The 27884-nt window shown below is 37.8% G+C and overlaps 1 protein-coding gene across 2 annotated transcripts in view; it reads left to right on the top strand.

Annotated features, from left to right (window-relative positions):
• Positions 1–27884, top strand: part of LOC148947605 (uncharacterized) — a 105246-nt gene that overhangs the window by 37266 nt on the left and 40096 nt on the right. For both annotated transcript variants that reach the window (XM_089096165.1, XM_089096166.1), the window contains exon 4: positions 23408–23503. In XM_089096165.1, coding sequence (XP_088952291.1) covers positions 23408–23503 — 96 coding nt within the window. The remainder of the gene's footprint in view (positions 1–23407; positions 23504–27884) is intronic.

Raw genomic sequence — 27884 nt, 5'->3', positions numbered from 1 at the left:
AAATATATATATAATAATATATAATAAAAGTAATACATTAATGTATAATATAAAAACATATAATGTAAATATATAATAAAATATTTGATTTCAAAATATATAATTTTTGATGAAGTGGAAATGAAACTCTAGCCTTTTTGGATTTTGAGAGAGTGACAACTAAACTCACGTTTATGGTATTTTTTTTTTCATTTTATTACTATTTGTTTTAGGTCTCATTTATTTATTCATAATAATGTCTGTTTGGTTGAAGCTTGATTTATGATATGAAATTATTCTAATTTACTTAGATCTTTGGTAGTGCGCTTTATTTTTCATTAAAAATCATTTTTTTTAAACCTTGGTTAAATCGAGTTTCTGTTTTTTTATTTTATTGAGAGATATTTAATATGCGTTGATTGTTGAAATATTTAGAATCTTTTTTTTTGTTGAACTCAAAACTAAAGCTTAAGTTTTAAGTGAAATTTGAATAAGTTATCAGACAACACAAAAAGTTTCTTAGTTCTTGGGCAATAATCCTCCGAGTTAGGTTTTTGTAAAATCTGGGGGTGTGCATTTAAAAATAATTCTATTGAAATAGTAAAGTTAAAAAGTACTGTTTGAAAAATTACCAATTAAAAAACTTCATTTGCATTGGCCAAATTAACCAATACAGATAATACTTTCTGTCAGTCCCACAACTAGGACTGGACAGAAAGCAGCATTCTATGATAACGCGCAGTCGCTGAGTTTCATGACTTTAGAGCTACATGACGACGATCTAATGAACTAATTTATTGAAAATTCAACGTCATTTGGGAATTAAATGCTTAGTTTGTTTTGATTTTGGACTTCTATTTTGCAACATTAGCCAGACAACAACCTAATAAATATGTGCTTTTGTAAAAAACATACTATTTATGAAAATTCTTTTAACGTGCTTTGATTTGGAACTTATGGGATCCAGGGTTTTGCCCCCCCCCGCTCCCCCGGGAAATTACTATATGTAAAATTGAGCAGACAAAGGGGAATTGAGAAAAATAGAAATAATAGAGAAAAGAAGGGATTCTGGATTATTCTGCCTATATTCCAAAATACATGTAAAATATATGATGTAGAATCAAACAATTTGTGGTTACAAACTGTAAGCAAGGATTGACTTGCGCCAATAGTAACCAAAACTCTAAATAAAGGAATTTTGATGACGATTGATACATCAAAAGAATCGAAGTTCAATGCTTCTTCGAATTGTTTTAAGTTTAATGTTACATGTTAAATGCTACGAGCATGAGAAAGTTTGCCTGATGTTTCGACAACAGCGAAAACATCCCCAAAAAGGCAAGTGATTCTGATGAACATCGCTCCATTTGATTCATCATATTAGAGAACCCTATTGAGGAGGTTTAAAGCTTATGTCTACAAAATGTTTTTTCTTGTGTTTTTTTTAGAAGAAAGATTAAGGATTTTTTTCCCCCAGGGAACATCGAACCGATGGTCCTAGAAGATCGGGAGAGGGCTCATTCAACGGAAATTAAAACTTATCGATCCCTTTCAAAGTTGCCAATAAGATTGTGCATCGTGAAAAAGAAGTTTTCTGACATTTTGTGGCACCACACTACTGTTTTGCCCCATGGAGGACAAAGTTATTATCGAGTAAACATTCTTAAATTACCAATTGATATAAAAGTATCAAAACATTTTATACTGAGCCCCTCAGTTCCAGAGGAAGTGATGCCACATGGTTGCGTATTTTTTCTAGATGATTGCATAGTAAAGTAAGTAAAGGTAATTCAGACTAAACCTTTTCGTGTACAATCAATCAGTAGATTCACAATAAAAACACTTCAACTTTGCAGGCTCTATGGCCAGGAAAAAAAAAACAGAGGAGGAAAAAATGAAACCAATACATAATAAAAAACCATTTCCAGCATAATATGAAACAATCACCTTCCTCAAAAATCCCCAAAATCACAAACTAGCCCAAAATCCACCATATGAATTCAAGTTGTTTCAAATTACGTATTTGAAGCCAAGCAACGAAAAATGATGTGCTCAAGTCAAACACTCTAAACAAAACTCACAACACAAAACAAAAAAACTCACAACAAAAATCTCTAACTTGGCCCTTTTCTAGCCGATGCTTTTTTATGAGCAGGTCTTGATGACTTTTCGAACTTCTTTAAATTTTTGCTTGTTTATCTGGAATTGGGGCTCTGTCCATTTTAAGTTTGCTTTGTTCTGACTAAGAATTTGACTCTTTTTTATTTAAATTAAATATATATATAAATGCCCCTGAAAGTGTTGAGACGAGAAAACCTTCTGATGTATGCCTAGTGGGTCTGTTATCGATCACAAAGGCTGAACTGGTATCATTTACATAGTTGTTGGCAGGGGTGTCACGTATGGGGGAGAGAGGACGCCCTCCCCTATATAATGTTTCAGCCAGTCAGATAAAAAGTTTGATGGTGGCACTTTCTGTACCTCGGCAATCTTCTAATGGCTGGTATTTGCCGCACTCCTGACATTAAACGCCGTCTTTATTGCAAGTTCTGGTTCGGGATTGTATAAAATTTAAGAACATTAATCACATGAAACTTCACCTTTTCTACAGCCTGATCATACCCACTGCTCAGTATGGGTGTTATTCATGGACAGTAAAAGCTGAAATTGAGCACATCCTTTTCGCATCCGAATAGCGAAGGTCAGAGGCATTGACCGTGTCAGAAAAGAAAAAGTTAGAAAAAGACAAAAGTCGCCAAACTTGATTCTAAACAAAGCAACTGAGCTGGTTCGGGCACGTCAAATACGCTGTTCATGTACCTAAGATCTCACTTGCAGTGACAGTTGAAGGGTGTTAATCACAGGGAAGACATCTCAAAAATGGATTGATAATTTTGACCTGCAGCATATTATCCAACTATCCTGCACGGAGCAGTCGGAGCAGCGTATCGAGTTCTGGTGTTTAAAATTTTGAAAGGAGCGGCCCCACAACGTCCCATCGGAATGAATACGACTTAAGTAAGTTGTTCCTGGCTTTGGGACTTATAACTCATTAGAATCAAATGAAAATCAATGATTGAAAAGACCTTGCAGGAGTTTGATTTCAATTAGGTATACTAAATCAACCCTTTTTGAAATTTTTACTCAAATTATTTAAATTCTATTTGCCTATATCCTTAATAAGCAGGCTCAGAAATTCTTAAATACAAGTTTTGGAACAAATCAAAGCCCACAATCAACAAAGCCACAAGCCCACAAATTCAGAGTTCATAGTGAATGTATCTGTCATAAATTGGATATTATCAACCGATAAGCTTTTTCAGTGAATTATAATCCCAGTGAATCCACTGGATTTTACAATATTTGTCAAAGGATTATAATTCCTGACCTATGAAAAAACCATGGCTTAATGTACTAACCAAGATTATGAACATATATTTATATTTTGTAAAACTGGTATGAATTGGAATTTTTTTTACTGATAATATTGGATGTTAGCCATCAAGCAGTGTGATTTTAAATAAATAGGACATCTGATATTTAGAGGCATTTACGCTTCAATTGAGGTGGGGACAGAAAAATGAGCAGAGGGGGGTGAAGGGTTGTGAGCAAGAGCCGGGGGACCCACTTGCTTCGCCCCTTAAATTGTGGGGACAAGGTAGACAGCCTTGAACGCGTCACGGACGGGTCCTGCAAGGCAACCACCCAAAAAACATTCAATACATAGTTCAACCATTAAAGATCTGCCTAGATTTCAATATTATTAATTATCAAAGAAATTGGTAAATACATTATGGACTTAATCCAAATTAATGAAATGAAAACTATGCTGTTATTGAACTAAGTTTTGAACTACGTATATAGATGTATGACGAAGGGTATTAAGACTCATATGTTCGTTAACTTAGGAAAAGAGTATTTTTATCGTGCGATTATTATGGAATCCAAAACACTTCTATGGAATTAATATGTGGCTGAACTTGGATGTGAAGAACGATTATGCCAATGCAAAGAAGACTGCGATAACTTGACAGATTCCAGAAAAGCCATATGGCGCTGTGCAAAGGACGGTAAAGAGCTTCCAACTTTCATTATTCTCAAATCGGCGTCTGTTCCAACTTGTGGTGATGAAATAGTAGTCTGTATTACTACCCAAGTGAACGAAATGAGAAGAAAAATTGCCAGTGAGGTGCAACAGTTTTCCCGCAAGTTAGGTACTCTGAACAATGAACGGAAAATTACTGCTGATTCCAAGAATCGGGTTACAGCCTCCTCGTCAGTATCTAAAACACAAAGCATGGAAAAACAGCTATTCTCGGTTGTCGTGAAAAATATACCTCCTGAGTTAGACGATCCGGGAAAGCGTCAGGACTTTATAACAAGCTTGGCACCGGGTGATATAACATTAGCGGATGCAGGCGGAGAAATAAAGAATGGCAACTGTCCGTGTCTTCAAAGCAGACCGCCAAGAAAGTCTCGGCTGCCCTCAAAATTAGCCATAAAATTGACGATCGACTTGTTAATTCCCAGCTCATCGGCATAGTGAAACGTCTCCCCAGCAACATGACGGAGGATCTTCTGAAAAATCTATCAAAAGACTCTGAAAAAGCAATCAAGTGTGGCAAATCGCAAGCGTTTAAAATGTATTAACCCTCTAAAAGTACTTTGTCCGCTGCCTTAACAAACCCGATTAAAATTGGTTTCGAACTATTCCGTCTAGAAGAATTCCGCTTTTTGCCTCGAAGGTGTTATCGGTGTCCTCATGTGGGGCACATAGCGGTGGACTGTAAGGAAGTTGAAACTTGTAGCCGCTGTGGAGAAACTGGCCACACAAGCTCCCCTGAGAACCCTTGTCAAAATCCTACTTCGTGCCTGAATTGCAATTCGACTAGGCACACATATTATCACTATGCCTGTCCTGATAACAGAAAAAACTTGAAAGATGGATCACGCTCCCAAAATGTGTAATATTCTGTCTTGGAATATAAATGGGAAAGCACTTGACAAAACAGTTCTGCTTGATACTATGAGCCTAACAAATGAAGTAATTTGTATACAAGAGCACCTGCTTTCCGAGGCCGATACTAACCTGCTCAAGTTCTCAAGTTCACTCCAGTGTTTTATTCGGCCAGCTGAACGTGTAAAATCCAGAGGTCGGCCATCTGGTGGTTTAGCCACTTTGGTGAGAAAGTCTCTTCAGGCTGAACTTTTAGCATCAAGTAAACACTTCCTCGCTGTTAAAGTTCGCGATACTGTGATAATAAACGTATATCTTCCTACTAATTATAGATATAGCCTCTCGGACAGCAAGTTCACGGGTGCATGTACTCAGTTAAGCCGTCTCGTGAAGGCTCAAATTCCTGGGAATACAAAAGTTCTATTGATAGGGGACTTCAACTGTGACCTACTTAATACCGAATTTGAAAGGACTCAAATCGTTATAGGCTCCCTTCCTGATCAGTTTAGTGTCGTTGATAAGGACAAAGCTTACACTTTTATCAGTGTTGCCAACACCGTCTCAAATCTTGACCATGTGTTAACGAACTTTCCGGTGAGTGACGAAGTAAAAGTTGCAGCTGATGGTTCTTACTCTGACCATTTGCCTTTGTCATCGTCAATAACACTGGACTGTCCAAAGTTGTCGGGTCCGTGCAAATCCCAATGGAGAGTATAAAGTGACTGGAAACAAGTGTCGAATGATCTCTTTGCGGCTACTTCTGGGGATTTCCTGAGTAAAATAAAAGTTCCTTCCATCTGCTGCAGAGAAATGCAAACTCGTATTGCAGTGAAAGTGAAATACGTCTGCAGATAAACATGTACTTTGCAGAAATACCGCATGCTCTGAGGATCGCGGAGAGTGTAGCAGTTCCTGTGAAGCATATCCGTAATAGATCACAATTGAAAGGGTGGTCTAGAAATCTGGAGATAGCGGCGGCTTGTGTGTTGGCGAAGCTATGGCTGATAGTTTGGCATGATAGCGGGACGCCACGAAGTGGACTAGTGAACGAGATTCGAATCCATACTAAACGAAAGTTCAATAAAGCGTTAGATGCCCACCGTGCAACCCTCAAAAAAAATTTTGTGAAAAAGCTCAGTAAGAATCCGAACCTTATTTGGTCGCTTCGGTCTAAGCCTCAAGAAGCCAAGCCTACGTCTAATATTTCTGCTGATTAGTGGGGTGCTTACTTTGAGTCCAAGTTCAAAGCGCCTGATCCAGTTCTGCAGTCTAATTACGAGAATGAGCTGACTTCTATGCTTACCGACACCTTCGACGATTTCTCAGTGTCACCGGCCACAATTTGCCAGGCCGTTAAAAAGCTCAAAAAGGTATACTCAAAAGGCTGCGATAGTATTTGTGCTCTACATATTTCTTTAGGAGGTTATGTTCTTTACCATCATATTGCCCTCCTGTTTCAGATGATTTTGACACAAGGGATAGTCCCGAGTTGCTTTAGTCTGGGTATGGTTATACCAATATTAAAGAAGGGGAAGCCAGCCGAATAGCCTTCTTCGTATTGGCAGTAAGGATATCTTCGGTATTTTGTACAGTATTCGAAATTGTTTTGTTTAATGAGATCTATTATAATTTTGAGATGCTTCAAAACCAGTTGGGTTTTCAAAAAGGTCTTGGGTGACCTCATGTACTTTATCTTCTTGCTAAGATATTACTTGATGTATGTATTTCGCACCAAATTTTGAGGTGATATCAGTGTGAGGCCTGGATAACCTTTCTCACAGGATTTTATGCCCATAGTGTTTGTTAGCCGTGTCATCAATGCGTTTGTTATTCGATTTTTAGATGACTATTTGCCCTACCTAGGAACTTCAAGTAACGGGTTTGTTTGCAAAATTGTAACCTTAGTGGGGAGATATCAGTATATAAGGGAATTAAGCAAGGGGCTATAACGTCTCCTACTTTGTATAATAACAGTGTTAATGATGCACAACAGGTTATCTCTCCGAGTTATATTTGCAAGCATATTGACTTGTCACTTCTGGGTTTTGCAGATGATCTTTTAAATTTGTCTCGGTTGCTTTCTTCATTAGAAAATAATTTCTCGCGTCTTGAAAAATGTTATGCTGATATTGGTTTGCAGTTTAATGTAGAAAAGTCTGCTGTTTTGTTTTTTAATTGCCCTGAAGATAATGCTACAATCAGGGTTGGTGGAATTACCGTAACACCGTCTAGTCACATTACGTACCTTGGCCTGCCGATTGGTCGTAATCTTCGAGAGACCCAGTCTTTGCTTATTGAGCACCTTTATAAAAAAAAGTGCGCATTGCCTATGCGGGTGTTGTCACTAGCCGTCGCAATTCAAGCCGTAAATATTTGGCTCGTCTTCATAATGCAGTAGCTTTGCCTCATGTCTTGTACCTGTCTCCTTTTTGGAAGCTCCTGAGTGCACGAAACAAGAAAGACATAAGGTCGGTATTTTTCAAGTATGCCCGATATCTTCTTCAAGTTCCGCCTTTTGTTAGAAACCGCCATATTGCTGTGAAATATGGAATTGTTGAGCCTCTGAGTGCCGTGGAGGAGGTAATTCAGAATTACGTGAAAAAACTCGAGCTCCTGGATCACGAGTGGGCCCACCTTCTCAAATAGTTGTGTTATTATGTAGTTCTTTCTGTTTGTATTTGTTTTTCTTGCCAGTTTTTGCTTTTTCTTTCTTTTCTAGTTCGTGCTCTGTCTTTTTCTGTTAATTGTAAGACAGTTTATTAATAAAATTCATTCATTCAATAGGAATCTCGTGTCGTAATCTTAGAAGGTGTTTTTGAGTAACATTTTATCATTTATGAACATTTCCTAGATAGTTCCTGAATAATAAGGGTTATAAATAGATAAACTATGTTTATTTGTGTGAAGTCTAGGTGCAAGGGGGGTGCTGGAGAGGAAACTTTCACCACCTCAAGCCTTGTAATATCAGAGAATTGAAAATCTATGTGCTTATCGGTGTTTTGACAGTCATTTCTCAATCTTGATGGTTAGCAGTTAATGTTTTAACACCGTTCTTTAAATAATCCTTGATATATTATTTGTCGAAAGAGATATAATATGCTTACGTTTGTGAAGGTGGTGGTCGGGGCTTTGGGTACCTGTCAAAGCTCCCATTTTCCACGCTCTAATTATGCAGGTTCAAAACCCTTGTTTTAAAAACCAAACCTCTTATTTTAATAAGGCGTAAGTTGTGTACCATTTGTGGAATATTTACTTTAAAATGTTAGATTTTGGCTCCTATACTGAATTATTTTCCTCATTTGTTATCAGCAAGTTCATAAACGCTCATATACAGTACCAACTTTTGTGAAGATCCAACTCCGTTTGTGCGTTTTACCGAGTGTCATTTGTCTTTTGATTTGGTACTTCAATAGCGCAATAACAGCTTCAACTTTATACTCAATTAGCTTTTGAAAAATATACTTTCATCTTTTGGTTCTCGACTTTTATGTCGGTACATTAGCCTCAGATTCTGATCACCGAGCTTGGAAGTTCTTATGCAAATTTTGAAAGAAAGTGAAAAGCCATTTTTAACGAATGGATTAACGTCTTTTCATTTTGGACTTCCGTACTGCAGTATTAGCCTTGTATTTGTAATCAATAAGCTCGAAATTCTTTTGTACCAACTATATGCCCTGAAGTGTTTTAATGTATCAGCGAAATAAAAAATCGATTCCTTCGACCTAAAAATTAATACAGCGAAATTTTTCTGTCGAAATTTTTGGCCTCATTAAAGTCCCCTTGATCCAGTCTTCTAACCCCTCATGTAGATCGGAAAAAGTAATTTTTTGCACATTTGGGGCTGTTATTAGTCGATACAATCTATTTTTTTTCTTTAACACTATTTTCTCTTAAATTTGTTTTGCCCAGTGTATATGCACAGTCTTTTGCAAGCCGATTGAAGACAAAAAAAATTATGCCTCTTTTTAGCCTAATAAATCAATCTGACACATTGTTTTCTTCTTCAATGAGGTTCTCTTGTCCCTTCCCATATGTCCTATAAGTTCAGGTCAATCGTAGAAAACAAAATATGCCGGCCCAATGTCAGGTGTCACATATCAATACAACTAAATTTCATAATGCTTTGTCTTCATTGAGGTGCACCCGGCTGCGAGTCTCTAGCAGGGCTTTGGAGTCAGAGTTGGAGTCCGTATATTGAAACTGTCTGGAGTCGGTTATAACTTAAAATCTAGTTAGATGAAGCTTTAAAACAGGGCAGTTGAGTAGGAGTTGGAGTTTTAGTAAATTTGAACTGAAAGGAGTCGGCATTGGACTCGGTATTTTGAAAGTGTCTAGAGTCGGAGTTGAAGTTGGTTATAACTTATAACCGACTCCACAGCCCGGGTCTCAAGCATATCAGAGACAAAATAAATTTCATGCTCATCTTCGGGTTTTTTAGACCGATAATTAGTTTCAATTTTGTTTATTATTAATTTCATTATATATTTTTAAATTAGTTTCAAGTAAATTGTTTCAAATTTGTTTTATTATGAATTATATTTGAGTTCTTTAAATACAAATTCTGTCTGAAATACCATATTAGTTTGTTTTTTTTTTTAGTAGTTAAGACATGGGACTTAGATTCAGGAATAAGTTCAATTTTGCATCATTAGTAAATTCAAGGTACCTTACCTTTAAACTTGCGTTATTTTTGCACCGTTGGGTGATTTATAGCTTTTATTTAAGCAAAGCTACTCTAAAGGATATTTCAATAACAAGTCACATTTGAGCATTCACATGATATATTGTGTCGAGTGTCAGACTATAGGAAGAATACAGGAAAATTTTACGCCTTCTTTCTGACGTTACAACTCAAGAAACTTTTTTTCAAAATTTTGTATCTTCATTGAAGCTCTCTTGGCCCTGTTTATACGTAACTTTGTAGCTAATCATGCATAACTGGTGTAAACAGATTGGAGGAATAAATAAGGTAACGGGCAGATATTAACCTCAATTGGTTATATATAAAAAAAGAAATATGTGTAAGAAATTAGAGTAAAGGTAGCCTTTACCCAAGACTTTGAAATAGCTAATATTTCTGATCCCAGACATTATCTTGGATGGTCCAGATGTTGCAATAGTTTTCCTGTTGCTACGGTTTGGTCAAGTTCTTGTAAGGAGTCGTACTGAGTTGCAGAAATGCCCTAACGAAGTGGAATCAGAGGCAAATGGTATCAGAATGTGCTTCTGAAATAAACGAAAAATTTCCTTAGGATCTGAAAGTATGGCACCTTCAGTGCATTTGGATGGTTTTCTTTACATCACAGGTGTTAAGAGCAAATTGAGATTTCTTGAGTTATCTAAGTTTATCCTTCATCGATGTGCACTATTCTGCTCTACTATAAATGTAGAGAGGTAAGTGCAGAGTTGGCCAACATAAAAACCAAGCTCAGGAATCACTTGGATATCTCTTTGACGCAGACGAAGCTACTCGTGCATCAGCCTTTAGCCTCTGTATATGCAAGGGCCATTTCATTAGCTCTTCATAACGCTTTCTATAAATGGTACCTGACAGAAGAGGATCCTAAAGGAATCAGTTAAAGATTAGCTTCTAGAGACTTTTCGGATGGAGACTAATTGGTGGTATTTATAACTGCTATTTCGTTTGTATTGATTTTTGCCCTAAATAGTCGACGTAATACCTGATGATTTTTGTAACTAATGCAGTAATGATGGAACTAATCTCTAATATTGATTAGTGATTTATCTTTATTGTTTTTAAGCAGATATAAGCTGTGACTTCGTCATGGCTTTTTCAAGCAAAGCTGGCCAACTGCTTTTTCACTTTTGGTCAGCTTCAGTTTCAACCTCAGTTTCAAGGCTCATTGGAAGTCTTAAAACAAATAGAAATTATTACGTATATGATGGAGGTTCACCCCTCCTCAGCACATTGCTCGTTACCCTAAAGTTTTTTAGTTTTTCTTTAAAAAGCTTCTTATTATTCTAATTAAACGAGCCTTGTGTTTCAGGAGTCGTTCATAAAGAATTTGGAACAAATTTGAACTGTAGCGTAAATAGCGATATGTTGAGGAGGGGGCAACCCCCTTCATATAGCCAAAGTAATAATTTCTGGTCGTTTTAAGTTTTAATGTTTCTCCTTACTTTCAGTTGAAAAAAAAAACTTGTTTGTTTTTATTTCTGATCATTTTTTTAATAATTCCAGGAAATCTGGCCCCACCTCCACGGAAAACTCCTCCCCTCGGAAACATCCACTAGACTAATCAATCGCGGGGAAAATAGACCCCGGTCAATTACCCTTAATAATTCCACGCGTAAAATTGAGACGGAAAAGGGAAAGCGAGACATATAAAAAGAATTTTATATATGAATTCTGGCAAACCCCCAGTATATAATTTCCCCTGACAAGTTCGCCTCCTGGAAACTTCCCCCGTGGAAAACCCCTCAGCCTAAAATTCGTCCCCTTCCCACCCGAAAATGTATGCTTACTTCCCTATAGCAAATACTATGCGTAAACAATGGACAAATTTTATAACTAAAAGGCCTTTCCCCTGGGGCTGTGTGTTTGTCTTGGGGGGGGGGGGTCATGTTATATCCAAAGGCATGGTTATTGGGCCTTTGAAATATGATGAACAAAATAGCTAGCTCAAGATTTTGATCTGAGGATTTTGGGCAAAAGGGGTGGGAGAGGGCGTCGAGTTACCCTCCAATCTTTTTGGTCACTTAAAAAGGGCACTAGAACTTTTGGTTTCTGTTCGAATGAGCCATCTCACGATTTTCTAGGCCCAATGAGTCGATACGATCACCCCTGAAAAAAAGAACAAAAAAAAACAGCACCAAATAAACACGCATTCGTGATCTTTTTTCTTGCAAAAAATACAAAATTCCACATTTTTGCATATAGGAGCTTGAAACCTTTGCAGCAAGATTTTCTGATATGGTAAATCTGTTGATGGAATTTTCATTGAGATTCTATGACTTTTATGGGGTGTTTCCTCCTTTTTCAAAAATTAGGCAGATTTTTCCTGACTCGTACTTAGCTTTTAATTGGTAAGACTAAATTTAATGAAACTTATATATTTAGAATCAGCATAATAAGACGATTCCTTTGACATGTCTATTGGAATCAAAGTTCTGCTTTTTGGAGTTTTGGTTACTATTGAACCGGGTCGCTCCTTACTTACGGTTCGTTACCTCGAACCGTTTGAAGTCGAACCTGGCAATCGAAACGCTCTTATTTACTGGGAAGGCACTCCGCCCACTTCGCCTGAAAAAGGCATTGAAAAGACACAGCCGTGCAGATATTCACTTCATCCGCAGTTTTTAACGATACTTTTGTGGACTTGTGAAACGGAAAAGCCTTTATATTTTTTCACCAAAAGGGACGATTCATTATATTGACTGAAGGACATCGGCCATTTTTGGAATTACGGCTTTGCGCCCCACAAGAAGGGGGAATCAATTAAAATTTTCCCTGAAATCGTTCAAATTCAAAAGACGAACTTGCTTACGGCAATTTACATTTCTCGTGGAGCGTGAAGGGAGCTGCCAACGATGGCTAAGATATTGTCTAAATTAATGAGTGCATTTGGATATTGTGCAACGGTCATGAACACTATCAATATTCATAAGTTTCCAACATCATTTATATATGACCAAAAAGTTAATCTACATTGCTATTGGAGTGGCAAAAGTCCACAGCTATGAGTAGTATCATAGCTCGAAGGCAAGCACTTTGAGTATCTGAGTCTCATCAGTGGTAGTGGAGCGATGCAAGACCGGCCACAGTAACTGAGTTGTGGCTCAGAATGTTACATGATAGGCGAAAAAGTTTAAATAACTCCGGCCTTAGCCTAATAGTCCAGTAAATGTACGAAAATCTGGGACAAAATTGCAATATAAAAGATTTTTGCACTGTCTTGTAGAGAAAAAAATTTATGTACGGCATATCAAAAGTCTCCGAAAATTCCCTGGACGCAACAGGGGAAAAGGGAGAAAATTGTCAAAATTCAGGGCCAGATTTATTGTGTGCTCGAACTTCACGTCTGCTCTTTTTCTGCGCGGAGAAATCGAAAATTTTTTTTTATTGCTTTATCACTGGACTTGGTTTGATTTCCCCGTCTTGGTTTGATTTCCCCCATGGGAGAGGGAAAACAGTATCCTTGAGAGTCGTGCGATATGGCTGGTCATAATGTTGCCCCCAAGGTTTTTTGACTCGATGATTAAAAAAAACATGGTACTAAATTTGTATCTTGCTTTTGTGCAGTGTTTTTACCGTAGGGGAGACAATGCATCGGGCCTTCGGGGTACGTTGGTAGATTTACATCGACTATATAATAGAAACATAAGACAAAACTAAATGTAAAAAACGGAACAAATCAGGTAACTTCGGTAATGACACCAAAAGTATTACGGTTTTGTTTGAACTAAAAGATGAAGGATTTGTAGTAAACATCGTCTTCTTCATCCTTATCAATAAAAACATCTTTATTGGAACACGCAAACCCTTGGCAGTCTTTGCATGCAAGTGTGCAAGGCAATCCATTTTTGGGCAACTACAGCGTAAACTGTCGCAGTTGGAAGACGTGCAGCTGCAACGAATCACATTTAGCAGATGAGGCCGATCAGAACGGATGTCTGTCATGATCGGAGGGAGGCGTCCGTCACGTAATCGCCAACTCTAGTCTTTTGGGTCGAGCTCTGAAGCAGTATTACGCCATTCCATTACCTGAAAGAAGATTCTATAAGAATGAAATTTCGCAGCCGATGGAGTTGGTGGAAGTCTCTCTGGGTTCATAAAAGTTGAAGCTGTTCAGTTTTTCAAGTAAAACCCTGTACCTAGCTTAGTTGAGACCCTCCCTTTCTTAGCCTTGTAGAAACACAGCAAAAGATTTTTGCTGGACTTCTTCCTTCGTAGAGCGCTGATTAAGGAATACTTCACAGTTATTCCTAAATTCTTCATGGCTTTTCAGGGATGACAGAACAGCCTGCTTTCTTATACCAAACAAACAGGACGTCGTGTCGCAACCATGAACAGCATGGCCAACAAGAATATAGTGACAAACCTGTCCCAGCGATCTTTTGATAAAGTTGATGTGCCAGTATTTAGTTGACAGTGCTCTTGACTTGGTACTGATTTCGAAGTAGAGACCCCTGGCTTCCGGAGGCAGGGGATGGAGGGGGGGATTAATAAATCAGTGTCTCTCCCGACTACTGCGGTTACCTTTTCCTTGCCCGCATCAGCACCTGTCAATGCAATCAGAACGTCCGCATCTCTCTCTGCATGAAGGACAGTGAGGCCGGCTTGGACAAGCTTCTTGCAGATAGCTCGAATAATGTTTTGCTTATTGTTGGGATTCCGCAGGAAGTCCTCTTTCTTCCCTCGCAGCTTCATACTCAGTATGAAATCGACGGTCGGACACTGGAATTTCGTTCGTCTAACCTGGCTGACATCTTTGGTAGACGGACCTGAAGTGTAGCCATCAAAGACGATGGAAGCATTTAAATACTTCTGTGGCACGAATGAAACGTAACTGTTGCAAATCCGTCCGCTCCGCTTTATCTAGCTGTCGCGGCCGGCTTGACGATTCGAAAAGGGCAGTAGGATAGCCTGAGAGTTCGAATCTGAGAGTTTTTTTTCCATATTCCCTCCCGCTGTAGCTATCTCTTTCTATCTGAGCTGGTCTTGCGCAAACGTGCTGGTCAAATGACACGTACTCGACGCCGATGAGTGACTGCATAAGTTCATTAGTTTAGCTCATACTGGCATTGACATTGTGCAGATCAACCTTTGCGTCTCACTCATTCCATTTCCTCTCGGGAGTCCCCCGTTTTCTTTCAGCGACCTCATCAGTACTTGCTCAATTTCTAAGTCGGGATAGTGCCAGTCCAAAATCTATCGCTTCTTTGAATGACAAACATCCCATCCGTGACGTCTTTATACAGCTTCTGGTTACTTTCTTTCAGCTCTTCCATTTGGTGAAGAAATATTCTTACCGACTTCTTATACAGGTTGTGGCCTGCAGCTGCAAAGTAAGGGAGCATCTCAGAGAGTGCTTGAAGATACTGCACCCAGTTTCCGGTCCGTTCAACCTTGATGGCCTTCTTAAGCACTCCGGACATTTCTGAATACTGAAGCCATATTTTTGCAGTCCTGTTGTTGTGCAGCGTGTCTTGAAACTCCATCATTCGCGTTTGGATTCGACAAACTATGTCTGCGTTGGATGCGTCTTCGAGGGTTACTTCCTCATTCAGTAGAGCCATACATATTGCCGAAGCTTGTGCAAAGTCTTAATGACTCGCTCGTAGGTCATCTGTGCAGTCGAAACCATACGATTTGCAAATGAGAGTGATCTGCAATGCTGAATCTATAAGCTCTTGAAACAGCCTTACCGCTAAGAATATGCTTAATAGTGTTACCGGTATATAAGCATTCGAGCACTTCTTTTATTCCTGTATCCGTCATCAAGTGCCCGATCGCTCCAAGAAAGCTAATACGGCAATGGAGACCACCGATCATTGGAACTGCTGCCTGGAGAGGACTATCAGCAGGCCTAGCATTTATGATGTTCACCGCTTTCATGTACAAAGGTTGATCGAAAGTCACAACTGGTACCATTACTTGCTGGTGTGCTTTATTAGAGATAAAACTAAGGTCGTGTTTACGCAAGAAAGATTGGAGGGATTTTAGTTGATCATAGGCAGAAAAACAATCGACGAAGTGCCTTTGTATGACCCATGGTGAATTGCTTTCACAAATCCAATCCATCCGACCGTTTCGTGTCATGTATCCAGCTTGCATGCCATAGTAGGTCAATGCCATCGATTTTGTCGTCGAAGGTGATGGTCGAGATGGGTTTTTACACAAGACTGTTCTCCTGTTAGCTTCTGTTGTAGAAGAAGAAAGGCACTTGTCCAACCGGCTGGAGTACTTCAAGGTTTAAAACTGTTCTCGGGATTATAATTGGAAATTTGGGTAGCCTTGGTGTGGCAGCAGCTAGCATGCCCATCCCGTGGAAAGTACCTTTTCCGTCGATAGTGCAAATGTTGTGGTCGACGTTGTCGCCAATGAACTGGACGAAAGTTCCAGAAGTCATTCCTGGAAATTCCGTACCACGAATTACTGCGGCAGAAAGCTCGAATCAAAGCACTTCAGAGTACGAAAGAAAAACCTAGCCTATTCAGCTGATCGATGAGCAAACGTGAACCAGATTGGTGGTGTTGCTGAACTCCAAGTTATACTTGTAAACGAGCGAGCAAAGATTGGGGACGGAAAGCCTGCATTATTCCTTGACCGATTGAACCTACCAGTAGGTCCTTGTCTGATCCCGCGATTAGCAGAGAAAGACAGAGCCTCAGAGATGGTGGTAAGAAATTCACAACTTTTTACTTTTCTTCTACACTGCTCAGGCTCGGGTAGTCAGAGTCTCTACACTGCATCAACTTAATGTCATACTTAATTACTTTGGCCTCTGTTGCTATCATGAACTTCCGCTAGTCTTCTTTACTCGGCTGAGGAGTTCTGTAAAAATCACGAAGGATCTCGTGTGCTGTTTTGGAAAGTCACAACACCAATCTGTCGGCCTATGTCAGTTATAACAATGCTATCGCCGTAGGTTTCATTAAGAAGTCGTTTTATATGCTTTCTGGTGTACGGCGACTGGTCTGGTCCAAGAAAAAGCCTCATCTTTTCTGCTATATCTTTCACTATAAACTGTTCATCTTCGAGTACTTCAAAATAATTAACAGCTTTAATGACTGCATCTCGATTTGCACTCTCCTGTGGCCTTCAAGCAGTGTTCACCGGATCATTTGCACTAGAGTACCGCTATGGAATCTCTCTTAGAGTTTTGAAGTTAGAGTAGCATGTCTTATGATACACTGCATCAGCTGCATGCAAATCCGAGCTTATAGAATTCAGCCTGCCGCGGACAGCGTTATCCCAATCGTCATTTTTGCTAAAATCACAGAAAGAATTGATTTTTTCACTTAAATTGTGGTCACTTTTTGGCACTCGTCATTTTTCGTCTCAGACGCAAGGACTAGCTTAGTATTGCAAAACATACAGTTTGACTTCACATCGTATGCGTCTTGACTAGATCTAGTGGATATGTTTAGAGAAACTTCAGTATCACCGGAATCGTTATTCTTTCTTTTTAAGAGACAAGCTATGGATGTTGGACGGCAGTTGTCTTTTCTGCACTGGCTTTGTACTATTTCACCGTCGTCAACTGCTATCTGTTCACCCCGTTGCACACTGGCCTCGTTGATCCGAAGAGCTCCTTTATTTGAGACACTTTCGCCACAAGTACGGATTCTGCGGCTGCAGAGCTTGCAACGTTCATCTTCTTCCTCCCTGAATAGGGTGTCATATGAAAAAAGCAAACAAAAATTTATTAGGCTAGAAAGAGGAGTTTTTTGCACGAGCCACATTGTAGTCACACTTGCGGCTAAACCATAACCTAAGCCCTGTTTCGGACGCGAAAACAACCCACAAAGCGAATCTGTCCATTAGATTTGTGAACTCGACACCTCTAATCAGCCTCAAGCCAGGAGGCGCAGTTAGGAATTTTGACCAATTAAGCGGTGCTCAGACATAGGACGTCGAGTGAGGAAGCAAAGTACATTAAGTTGTACGATTTACTGCTCGTTCATACGTAAAAATAAAATTTAGGAACTGTACAGCCAGCGTCTTAAGTATGACACGTCGCACTTTCCAAGAAACACAAATTAATTCCTTCTATTTCTGCTCTGCCTCACAGCATAAAACATTTGAAAACAGCCTGAGCTATAGCGAAAGCTCCAAATTTTGATTAAAATTTCAATTCACTTTACACCCTTAACGACCACTTTAAATCAGTACGGGAATGTACTTTAAACCTTACGAACGGTCGTAAAGTGGACTTAAAGTACTCTGCGACCTGCGTGTGAGCGCCGCTTTAGAGAAAGCCTTGAAGGGATGGGCTAGTGCGAATTTCAAAAACTAGTTCCTTAGTCTGACGTTGTATTCGTATCCGAGACATTGGGTTTAGCCACAAGTGTGACTGTAATGTGTCTTGGGCGTTAGTCCATTAGCCATCTCATAGTAAAATGCAAATTATCGTCTTAATGACAAAGAATCTTAGTATCATCTGCCAAAAGCATTGTATTTGTTTCACCTCATGTCGCTAGATGTCGCTGCAAAATTAGGTAAAGGAAAAACCCCTTACTGACTTTGTCTACATGTTTTGAACCTTCACTTTCTTCCGAAAGTTCTCATTGATAATTATAGAAACAAAACTGTCTTATCTTTATGATCAGTAAAATCTGTCTAATGCTTAAGTTAAAGCTTTCATTAGGTGGTAGCATGTGCTTGAAATTTTCTCTTGGACCCAATTGGACCCAAGAGCATCAGGAATGCTATTCTCAGCATCAAAAACTACTGGTCATGGATTTTCCCCTTTCCCCCCGTTTTTCATCCTGTTCCGCCAAGGGAATTCTTGGGGGCTTTGGGTATGTTGTACAGAATTTTTTTCTCTACAAAATGGTGTAAAAATGATTTATATGGCAATTTTGTCCCAGATCGCTGATTTTTTCCGTAACTAAAAGTACGATGCTTGACAGTTTCAAGCTAATCAGAAGGAAAAAAAAAATTGTCTGCTCATGAGCCTTGTACATTAGGTGCCAGTTGCTGCATATTCTTGTACAGTAGATGCCAGTTGGCCCGAAGACACCAATCTGTTCATAAAAAAGAATACATTGGCCCGACTTTCAGGCGAGCCAATATTCTTTGCATTAAGTTTGTGTGCGAACTGGGATACCTTTAACCCTTTACTCAAGGAATTTCAAGTACGATTTCTAAGTCGACCTAAAAGGAAAAATCTACCCTATTATATTGGGTCCGCCCTGCCTTTAATCTAGTTTTTCATGCATTACGGTCCCCTTGTCCTAGCAACTTCGCGTGCAGTTTAACAGCCGTTCGGAATAAAGGGTTTTGGCAATTATTTTGCAGGAACCAATATTTGTTTTCTAACTTTTTTGCGAATGGGGCACTTTCGGCCCAGGGATTGAAAGAAACAAGTTTTGAGCTGATGAAACTAATGTGGAAAAACATGATTTTTTACCAATTTCTGAACCCTAACATCCTCTCTCCTCTAAAGAGAAATTTATGGTCTCCTTAGCCGAGCTAACAACCCCTTAAAGTTTCTTGTCTATTTTTGGATCGTAACTTTTTGGGGGAGACCATACCCCTATTTTTTCTTTAGGCTCCCCTTGGCTCAGGGAATCTCGGCTATAGGTTTTATTTTAATCTGAGGCAAAATGTTATTTTGCCCAACATTTTTCTCTCTTCCATTCTCGGGGTGATGTATTTTTTTTTAACTTTTCTTTTGGATTGACGCCCCTTTGCTTACAGCAGGACTAGGTGTTTTCCGCATCACTTACTATGTGAAATCCAGATGTTACGTTAAAATTTTGTTCCTGCAAGGTCCAAGACCAGAAGACATAAAGATGTAAGTTTCCAGCCGATCGGAAAAGCCACTTTAGCCCTTTTTAGAGCCCCACTTTTGGGGGCCTAAGTTCAAAATCTAAAATTATTTTTGTACATTAGGGTCCACTCAGCCAACGTACTTATGGTTTGAAGTTTCAAGCCATTCAGAAAAAAAAACTTGTTGGCCCTGGTTGGGTGTCGAATTAGGGGGAACCAGTTTTTCTGGTTCCCCCTGTGTTTTCTGGTTCAACTGTATGGGGCTGTGGCCCCATACAGCTTTTTTCGTAGATCAGGTTCCTCTTAGCCCAAGGACTCACAGCTGTAAGTTTTAACGTGATTAGGGACAAACAGCTGTTGGGCCCATTTCTAGGACCCCTAGCCCCCTCTACCAACGGAATATGGGAACCTCTTGGCCGATAGAACGATCTTTCAAACATTTGAGACAATAGAACACCCAATATTAAACATGACCTCCTTTTTCTACTATAAACCGAGTTATAAGCATTGACAATTTTTGTAATTTGTGGCTCTTGCCTCAGGGGCTTTGGGAGTCATGTCGTCCCCGATGACTTGTTTTTGGTCTTTTTGACTATTTTGACAAAAATAATTATCTCAAAATTGAGATCAAATTTCTTGGGGGGGGGGGGGGCTTGGGGCCGGGTTGCAACAAAGGGTGTGGAAGGAGGGCTGGTTGTCCAATTACTTTTGACTCTTAAAAGGCGCACTAGAACTTAAAGTTTTTATTTAACAAGTCTCTTTCTAAGTTGCTGTGATCACCCCATTTTATACTGTGGGAAAAAACGGCAAAAACAAAAGATAACTCTTAAGCGTTGCCTCATACTATAACAGGTCTGGTTAACTTTCGTATGGTTTGGGGGGGGGGCCAATTTGGGAAAAGGCTCTTTTATAACTATTATGAGACGCAGAGGTAGATTATTATAGAACCTGTTACCTTGAAACTCGTTGCGAATATTTGTTTAATTCGGCTTATGACTGTGTCCTACATTTGGATATGTTTGTTTTTGCTTGCCTCTTGTCTTAGCCCGACAAAGCTAAACAAACACCTTTATGTTTATCGAAACTGAGTTTGCGCACACGTAAGCAAGTTTAAGATTCCCTCTTTTGTGTTAATTTCCTCTTTTTTAAGAGAACTAGTTATAGCGCCTGCTTTCTTTGTGGGAATTTTCCCAAGGAAATCGAGCTGCGCGGAAAGATCTCCTGTTATTATTTCAAATGCACTATTCTAAACCTCTGGTTCTGTCATTCTCTTGTTAGTGGCTTTCTTTAGTTTTTTTTCCTGTGAAACCGAAGTGATGCATCAATACACTTTATTCTCTGGAAATATTTAGTTGCCTATGGGAACATCGTCCGTATGGAAATGAAGCTTTAGATAGTGTGTGTTCCAGTTGTCAAAGGATTACCTATTTGACACTAAGAATTAGTTTATGGACTTGCTTTCAGTTTCTCACCCTATTGAGCTGGCTTACGTTTGATAATTTCGATCCCGACGTAACTCAAGCGAAAGGCAACTTATCTGACTCGGCCTGCTTAAAGTGTGGATGAGTGAAGATTGATTTGGATAAGTGTAGAGCCGTTTACTAAGTTGAAATTGGATAAAAATATAACGTTGCATAGCGTGAAAGTTGAAAATAAGTGAAAAGTGGAAACTTTGCTCTAAACCAACTTGGGAAATAACTATTAACGTAGAAAATTTTTAAATCTATGTAAAAATATAAAATAGATTTATTCATTTGAACCAACCTGCACCAATCAAAAGGCTTTTAACCCAGATAGAAGATTGTATATCAGAGATCTATTTAGATTTGGAAAGGCCTAGCTGCGTTCCATTAATGTCAAAGAAACGAATTTTCCACTAATATTGCCGTTACGATTAATTTTTATAGTAAGGAGGACATCATTCCTTGGGTTTTCATTTCCAAATTCCATTTCTTTGTTGGCTAAGGATTCTTCTTTGCTCCTTAATATTAACTGTGACCGTTGGACTCAGTGAAGTAATCTATTATATTATGGTCTAGAAGGGAAGCCTTATTTTGTTTTTCTCGGACAGTATGTGAATACACTATCATGTCATTATCGAAAGTGTTGATATGGGTGTAGTAATAAGTTCGTGTGTTAATCAATCTGATCAAGGTAGTAGTAGTAATACTCAAAGGATAGCAGGACCTTCAGAAGAAGAAGAATCAGGTGGGAGTCACTCATGCAATGGATTGACGCATTCAAATCAGAGACTGCTGCCTCATTTTGTTGGGAGGCCGTTATTTGTTCCGGATCTTGAGAGGATTCGAAGCTTGCGAGTTCGAAGATTATTACATGGTTCGTTTTTGTTCAACATTGTAGATACATAGACTGACAGCTAGGCGATAAAGGGCACCATTGTGCGGTTTATTGTCTGTCGCAAGTGTACAACTTTATTCCTCCCTAAAGCACCTCCAGTAGTACCCTTCCCCTCCCATTCGTACCTACGGTACCTCCTTATTTTCCTCTGTTATTACATTCTTGCCCCCCGTGATGTATTAATGGCTTGAAGCTCTAATCGTTGCGTAGCCTATGATAGTTTTGCAGTTAAGCCATAGCAACCTTTTGGATGCTGTATGTAAATGGTGCTAGGCGTATTCTCCTAAAATACCCGTGAAAAATTCCTCCTCGAAAAATACTCACCCCTGGGAAAATCATCCCAAAAAATCCCCCCTCTCGTAGAGAATTTTCCCCGATTGCAAAATTGAGCAGCCAAAGAGAAAGTATGACAAATAAAAATAACGAAGAAAAGAAGAAATTATAGAATATTCTGCCTATATTCCAAAACCTAGGCTGAATGTATGGTGTATCTATCGAGAATTTTCCCCTAATACAAAATTGAGCAGCCGAAGAGAAAGTATGACAAATAAAAATAACGAAGAAAAGAAGGAATTTTAGAATATTCTGCCTATTTTCCAAAACCTTTTTACATTTCATTTTTACATTTTTTTATTTATTTTAATTCTCTTTTCGTGTATTTAGGGGGTTAAGACTTACGGGACTAAAAAATACGAGCATTCAATTCCCCAGGACTTGGTCTGGTACCGACCAGCAGTTATCTCTGGCCAAAATATCGGGATCGGGGGCTGAGTAATGGATTTTCGACTAATTTGCGTGCTATTGCTACTAAAATTACCTCGTTTTTCGTTCTTATCGGCTGAGAATGATCTTTTATTCTTTGGTTTACGACATATATCTCGATCAACCCATTTGCCCCAATAATAAAGAAAATTGAGTCAGTAAAATCCCTATTTTATCAACTAAAAATTTGTATTCGGCTGGCTGAAAAGTTTGTGGGAGGAGTGTCTCCTCCCACAAACGCCCCTATACATGACGCCCTGTCGACTACTTTAGTGCATGATACCAGTTCACCCTTTACAATCGAGAACGCGTCCACAAGGCGTACATCTGAAGGGTTTCCCATCTAAAGTTTCCTTATTTGTTTTGACTATCTAAAATTTCTTTATTTAACTAATAAAATCTTCAGACTTAGAATCTTGCTTTAAAGCCGAAGATTCTAATTTAAAGCCGAATTCTTATTAAAATACGATAATTTATTAAAATCTGACAGAGTAAAGTTCAATTCACCCAATGTAGTTGATCTCTATCAGAGTGTTATATCACTGAACGCTAATGAATCGAATTCAAGAAGGTAAAAAAGGCTAGCTTCCGCCTTTGCTTTGAAAAGAATTAGAGGATTAAACAATATGTAGTTTTATTTGATTTTGTACATAAACTATTGTTTAAAGTTATTCTAGTTTAGTTTTACTACTGATGACGGCCGCCGCATAAGTATCTGGTATTTTTGGGAATTTCTATCACTCTTTGTGAAACACTGTCTATTAAAAGGATTTTATTCTTATTTGAACTTTTACTTATTATCATGGAAAGGAAGTGTAGGCTCCGAAATTATCTACGTTAAATTTCACTATTTGATGTTACTATTTTGATTTTACTATTTGATTTTACAGGTTTAAAATGTCCTGTTTGCTCACGGTCTGTGCCTCCAGATGATTTAGAATGCCATCTTGTGATATGTCTGACGAAGCCTAGGCTCATATATAATGGTGAGGAAATAATTCTTTTTAAATTTTTGATTCTATTATTACATTTTTACCACTACTATAGCTACCTACCTTGAAATAAACCAATGCTGCCAAAGAAAATTGTGATTTTTTTTTTTTTAATTAGTGAAAATTTTCTTCAAACTCAGTCTGTCACAATATTGCTACATTTCTACTAACAACTGATCACAGTGTAAAAGTCTCATGAAGCCAAGGCAGCCGTTCAAGCTCCTCCTTCGTCCTTCCTCTATTCAGAGCTTCACTCCTTGTCTCTCACATGAAGTTCCCACTTTCTTTAAAACCTTTGTTATAACGATTTCACACCCCTATTTGAGGACGGCTTACCTTTCATTTGCCTCAAGCCAAATAGGCAAACACTTCAACGCTATACACATTTAATTCTATGCATATTTGTCCTTTAAGTTGTAAATATTATAAATATGCAAGGTGGCTTGGTGCTACAATTAGCTGTTAGTAATAGCTCTAGCATAGTTTTTTAATATTTTTGTTTGCTTCCGGACCCTGTTCAGCTTTATCATGTTGTGTACACCCGATGTTTTCAACTGACTGAGTAGTATAGGTGTATGCTATCCGAGAGACCAGTCCTCCTTGGATCCCAGTATGCACTACAAGAGGCCAGTACGCCCTCTGCTATTATGCAGTCCAAGAGGACTGTACCTCCTGGATCCATCTATGCAGGAGAAGTGGTCAGTATTCCCACAAAAACCTATCATTACAGGCGCACACATATCCTAACATTCCGAGTGCACACATCTGGTCTTATCTCAACTACCGCTATGATAAGGAGAATTCTTGGAATTGCTTTATTTTTTGGTGAAAAGGGTCTTTGAATACAAGTGGCCAGGCGCAGAGTACCCATCACGAGAACATTGATATAAAAGTTTGAGGGTGTGTTATTTAATATCTCAGTTCTACATGGACACTTGATTAGTTTACATTGTTTGAAGTTGGAAAAAAGACTCAAATATTTTAAAAATGAGTGGTTTTACACTATTGCAGCTTGAAGGAGTTGACAGTGATGTTATGAATACAAGAGTTCCCAATGCACCAGTTGAAATTGGAAAGGATTGTCAACTAACATTTGATTGGGATGAGATGTTTGGTAGATATGTTATATCATTGAGTAAATTTAAGTCGGAAGAACAATTATGTTTTGCCGCAAACGTGAATATAGTGCATATATAGAGACTACAACATTATTTGAATGCAATCATGAAGCACATTGAGGAAAATGGACTGACTCACCTCATTAGAAAAGAGTGAAAATGTTTTCTTTTTATTACATTTCTGACAATAAAAATATTTTATAATGATTTTTTTTTGGTTAGATATTTTAGCTGATTGTTTACACCTCTCTAGTGGGACCAATAGGTAATGAGAGTGTACACAAAGTAGAAACTTGCAAATGTTAGTTTAGTCTATAATCGGTAGTGGGAGCGTCAAGAACGAAAATGGATGGGTTTGAGAAACAGAAAATCTTGCGGAATCTTTTAACATTTAAAAAGTGTTTGAATCTAAATGATCGGTTTCAGATCTTAACTGTACAAAAGAAAATATTCTCTGAAAAAATGCTTGAAATTAATAATGGAAAATGATTCTCCATCTTTGGACTATTGTATGAGGCTTTTACGTTGTGGTCCAAATGCATTACTCTGGTTATTGATGCATCAATTGAAACAAAACAAAATGATATTGGGGTTTTGCTCTTAACCTCGTCCTAGAAATTCGTTTAAGACGGCCATTTTGTAAGACAAAAAGAAATAAGTCAAATAAGTTTTGTGACGTCACTCGATTACTCCTCTTCCTCCTAGAAAACATTCCTTTTATTGATCATGAGTCAGTTTCTTTCTGGCAGTGAGACAGTCAACATTTCAAAAATGTTCTACATGTGTTCACTATGTTTATTTAGATTGGGCAGCTGGTTGTAATGTGATAATTGCACTACAGTCGATGACTGTAATGAAAAGTGTAGATTATGAAATCCATGTAAATTGCATAGAGGATATGCTTTACAAATTAAGGATTGTAATTACTGTTTTGGAAGAGGTTTTTGACTCTCACCATAAAGAGTATTCATGTTTCAATTGTCACTGTGATAAGTGTTATCAATGAGAAAATACTTCCCTGGTCTGTTATGATTAGAAAAAACCTCAAACGCCACTTCAGTTTATTTCTAAGGGACTGGGAAGAAGAATTTGGAGCACGTTTCAATTGTAAAAAAGCAAGAGAGTATGGTTTCTGCGTCATCGTGTAAGGACAATGGTAGTTATGATTATAAACCTAATGATTTTTATTTGGCTGTTACAGAAAGTGATTTTTCATATGAGAATATCGTGTGCGACATTACTTCAAATAGTCAGTTAGAAACAGGTGAATTTTACAAATGAATCATAATAGTGTAATAGTATATGAATCGTAATAGTATGGACTTCACAAAGATATTTAATAAAAATGAAGTTACATTATATTGTGGACAATGTAACCCTAACTTTCACGGTCAGGATCAGTACAAGTTGAATCCCAATGATTTGCCACCACTAATTGTTGTCGACGACGACCTAAATGACGAAGAAGAAGAAGAAGAAATCTAAACGATGAAGACAAAAAGACTTTTTTACGGTACAGATATATATTTTATTAATAAACTGATAAAAAATCTTTTGGGTTGAAACGTAACAAAACTGAAGACACTGAAAAAAAAATAAGGTGAAACATAACAAAACACAAGACACTTCGAAAATAAAAAAAACTTGTAAGGTGAAACGTAACAAAACAGAATACTTCGAAAAAAAATCTTTTAAGATGAAACGTAACAAAATAGAAGACACTAAAAAAAAATTCTAAGGTGAAACGTAACAAAACAGAAGGCACTGAAAAAAACTTTAGAGGTGAAACCTTACAAAACAGAAGAAACTGGAAAAAAAAACTTGTAAGGTGAAACGTAACAGAACAGAAGAAACTTTAAAAAAAAATCTGTTTAAGGTGAAACGTAACAAAACAGAAGACACTAAAAAAAAATTCTAAGGTGAAACAAAACAAAACAGAAGACACATTGAAATAAAAATCTTTTAAGGTGAAATATAACAAAACAGAAAACACTGAAAAAAAAAACAAAAAAAAACTTTTAAGGTTAAACGTAGCAAAACAGAAGACACTGAAAAAATCTTTTGATTTTAAACGTAACAAAACAGAAGACACTGAAAAAAACTTCTAAGGTGAAACATAATAAAACAGAAGACAAATCTCGGCAAGTGTTTCCAAATCTTTTGTCGTATAATCAAAATCTTGTCTGAAGTTATCAAACACCTTACATTGCAGTATTAATATTTTACATGATATTACCAAATCTTGCTAGGGATATCAGAGTCTTGCTGCAAGATACTATGAGTATCCTCTCTGATATTACCTAAATCTTGAAAATTATTAACAAAATCATGCATGATATTATCAAAATCTTGTCTGAAATTATCAAACACCTTACAGTATTAATGTCTTAGATGATTTTACCCAATCTGACTAAGTATTACAAAATCTTGTCTTGTATTATCAAAGTCTTGCAATATATTATGAATATCCTCTCTGATATTACCTAAGTCATGCAAGTTATTAACCAAATCATGCATGGTATTATCAAAATCTTGCCAAGTTGTTCGAAGTCTTGTGTGGTATAATCGATGTTTTGTCTGAAATTATCAAACACCTTACATTGCTTTATTAATGTCTTTTATGATATTACCACAGCTTGCTAGGTATAAAAAATTTTGTCTTATATTATCAAAGCCTAGCAAGAAATTATGAGTATCCTCTCTGGTATTACCTAAGTCTTGCAAGTTATTAATAAAATCATGCATGATATTAACAAAATCTGGCCAAGTGTTTCCAAATCTTGTGCGATATAATCAAAATATTGTCTGAAATTATCAAACAGCTTACATTGCAATATTAATGTCTGACATCTAAATCTTGCTAGATATTACAAAATCGAGTCTTTGTATTATCAAATTTTTGTCCATGCATGATTTTGTTAATAACTGCCCTGACATAACTAATAGCAAAGAGGAAACCCATAATATCTTGCAAGAATTTGATAATGCAAGGCAAGATTTTGTAGTACCTAGCAAGATTTGGTAATATCATGTAAGACATAAATACTGCAATGTAAGGTGTTTGTTAATTTCAGACAAGATTTTGATTATACCGCACAAGATTTGGAAGCACTTGAGAATGTTCTGATAATACCATGTATAATTTGGTTAGTAACTTGCAAAACTTAGGTAATACTATAGAGGATACTCAAAATATCTTGCAAGACTTTGATAATGCAAAGACAAGATTTTGTAATACCTAGCAAAATTTGGTAATA

The sequence above is a fragment of the Artemia sp. Qi Xiang Cuo genome, chromosome 10, assembly GCF_049724085.1.
Source record: "Artemia sp. Qi Xiang Cuo chromosome 10, ASM4972408v1, whole genome shotgun sequence".
NCBI lineage: Eukaryota > Metazoa > Arthropoda > Branchiopoda > Anostraca > Artemiidae > Artemia > Artemia sp. Qi Xiang Cuo.
The sequence above is the reverse complement of the archived record's forward strand: the minus strand, read 5'-3'. Positions and strand labels throughout refer to the sequence as shown.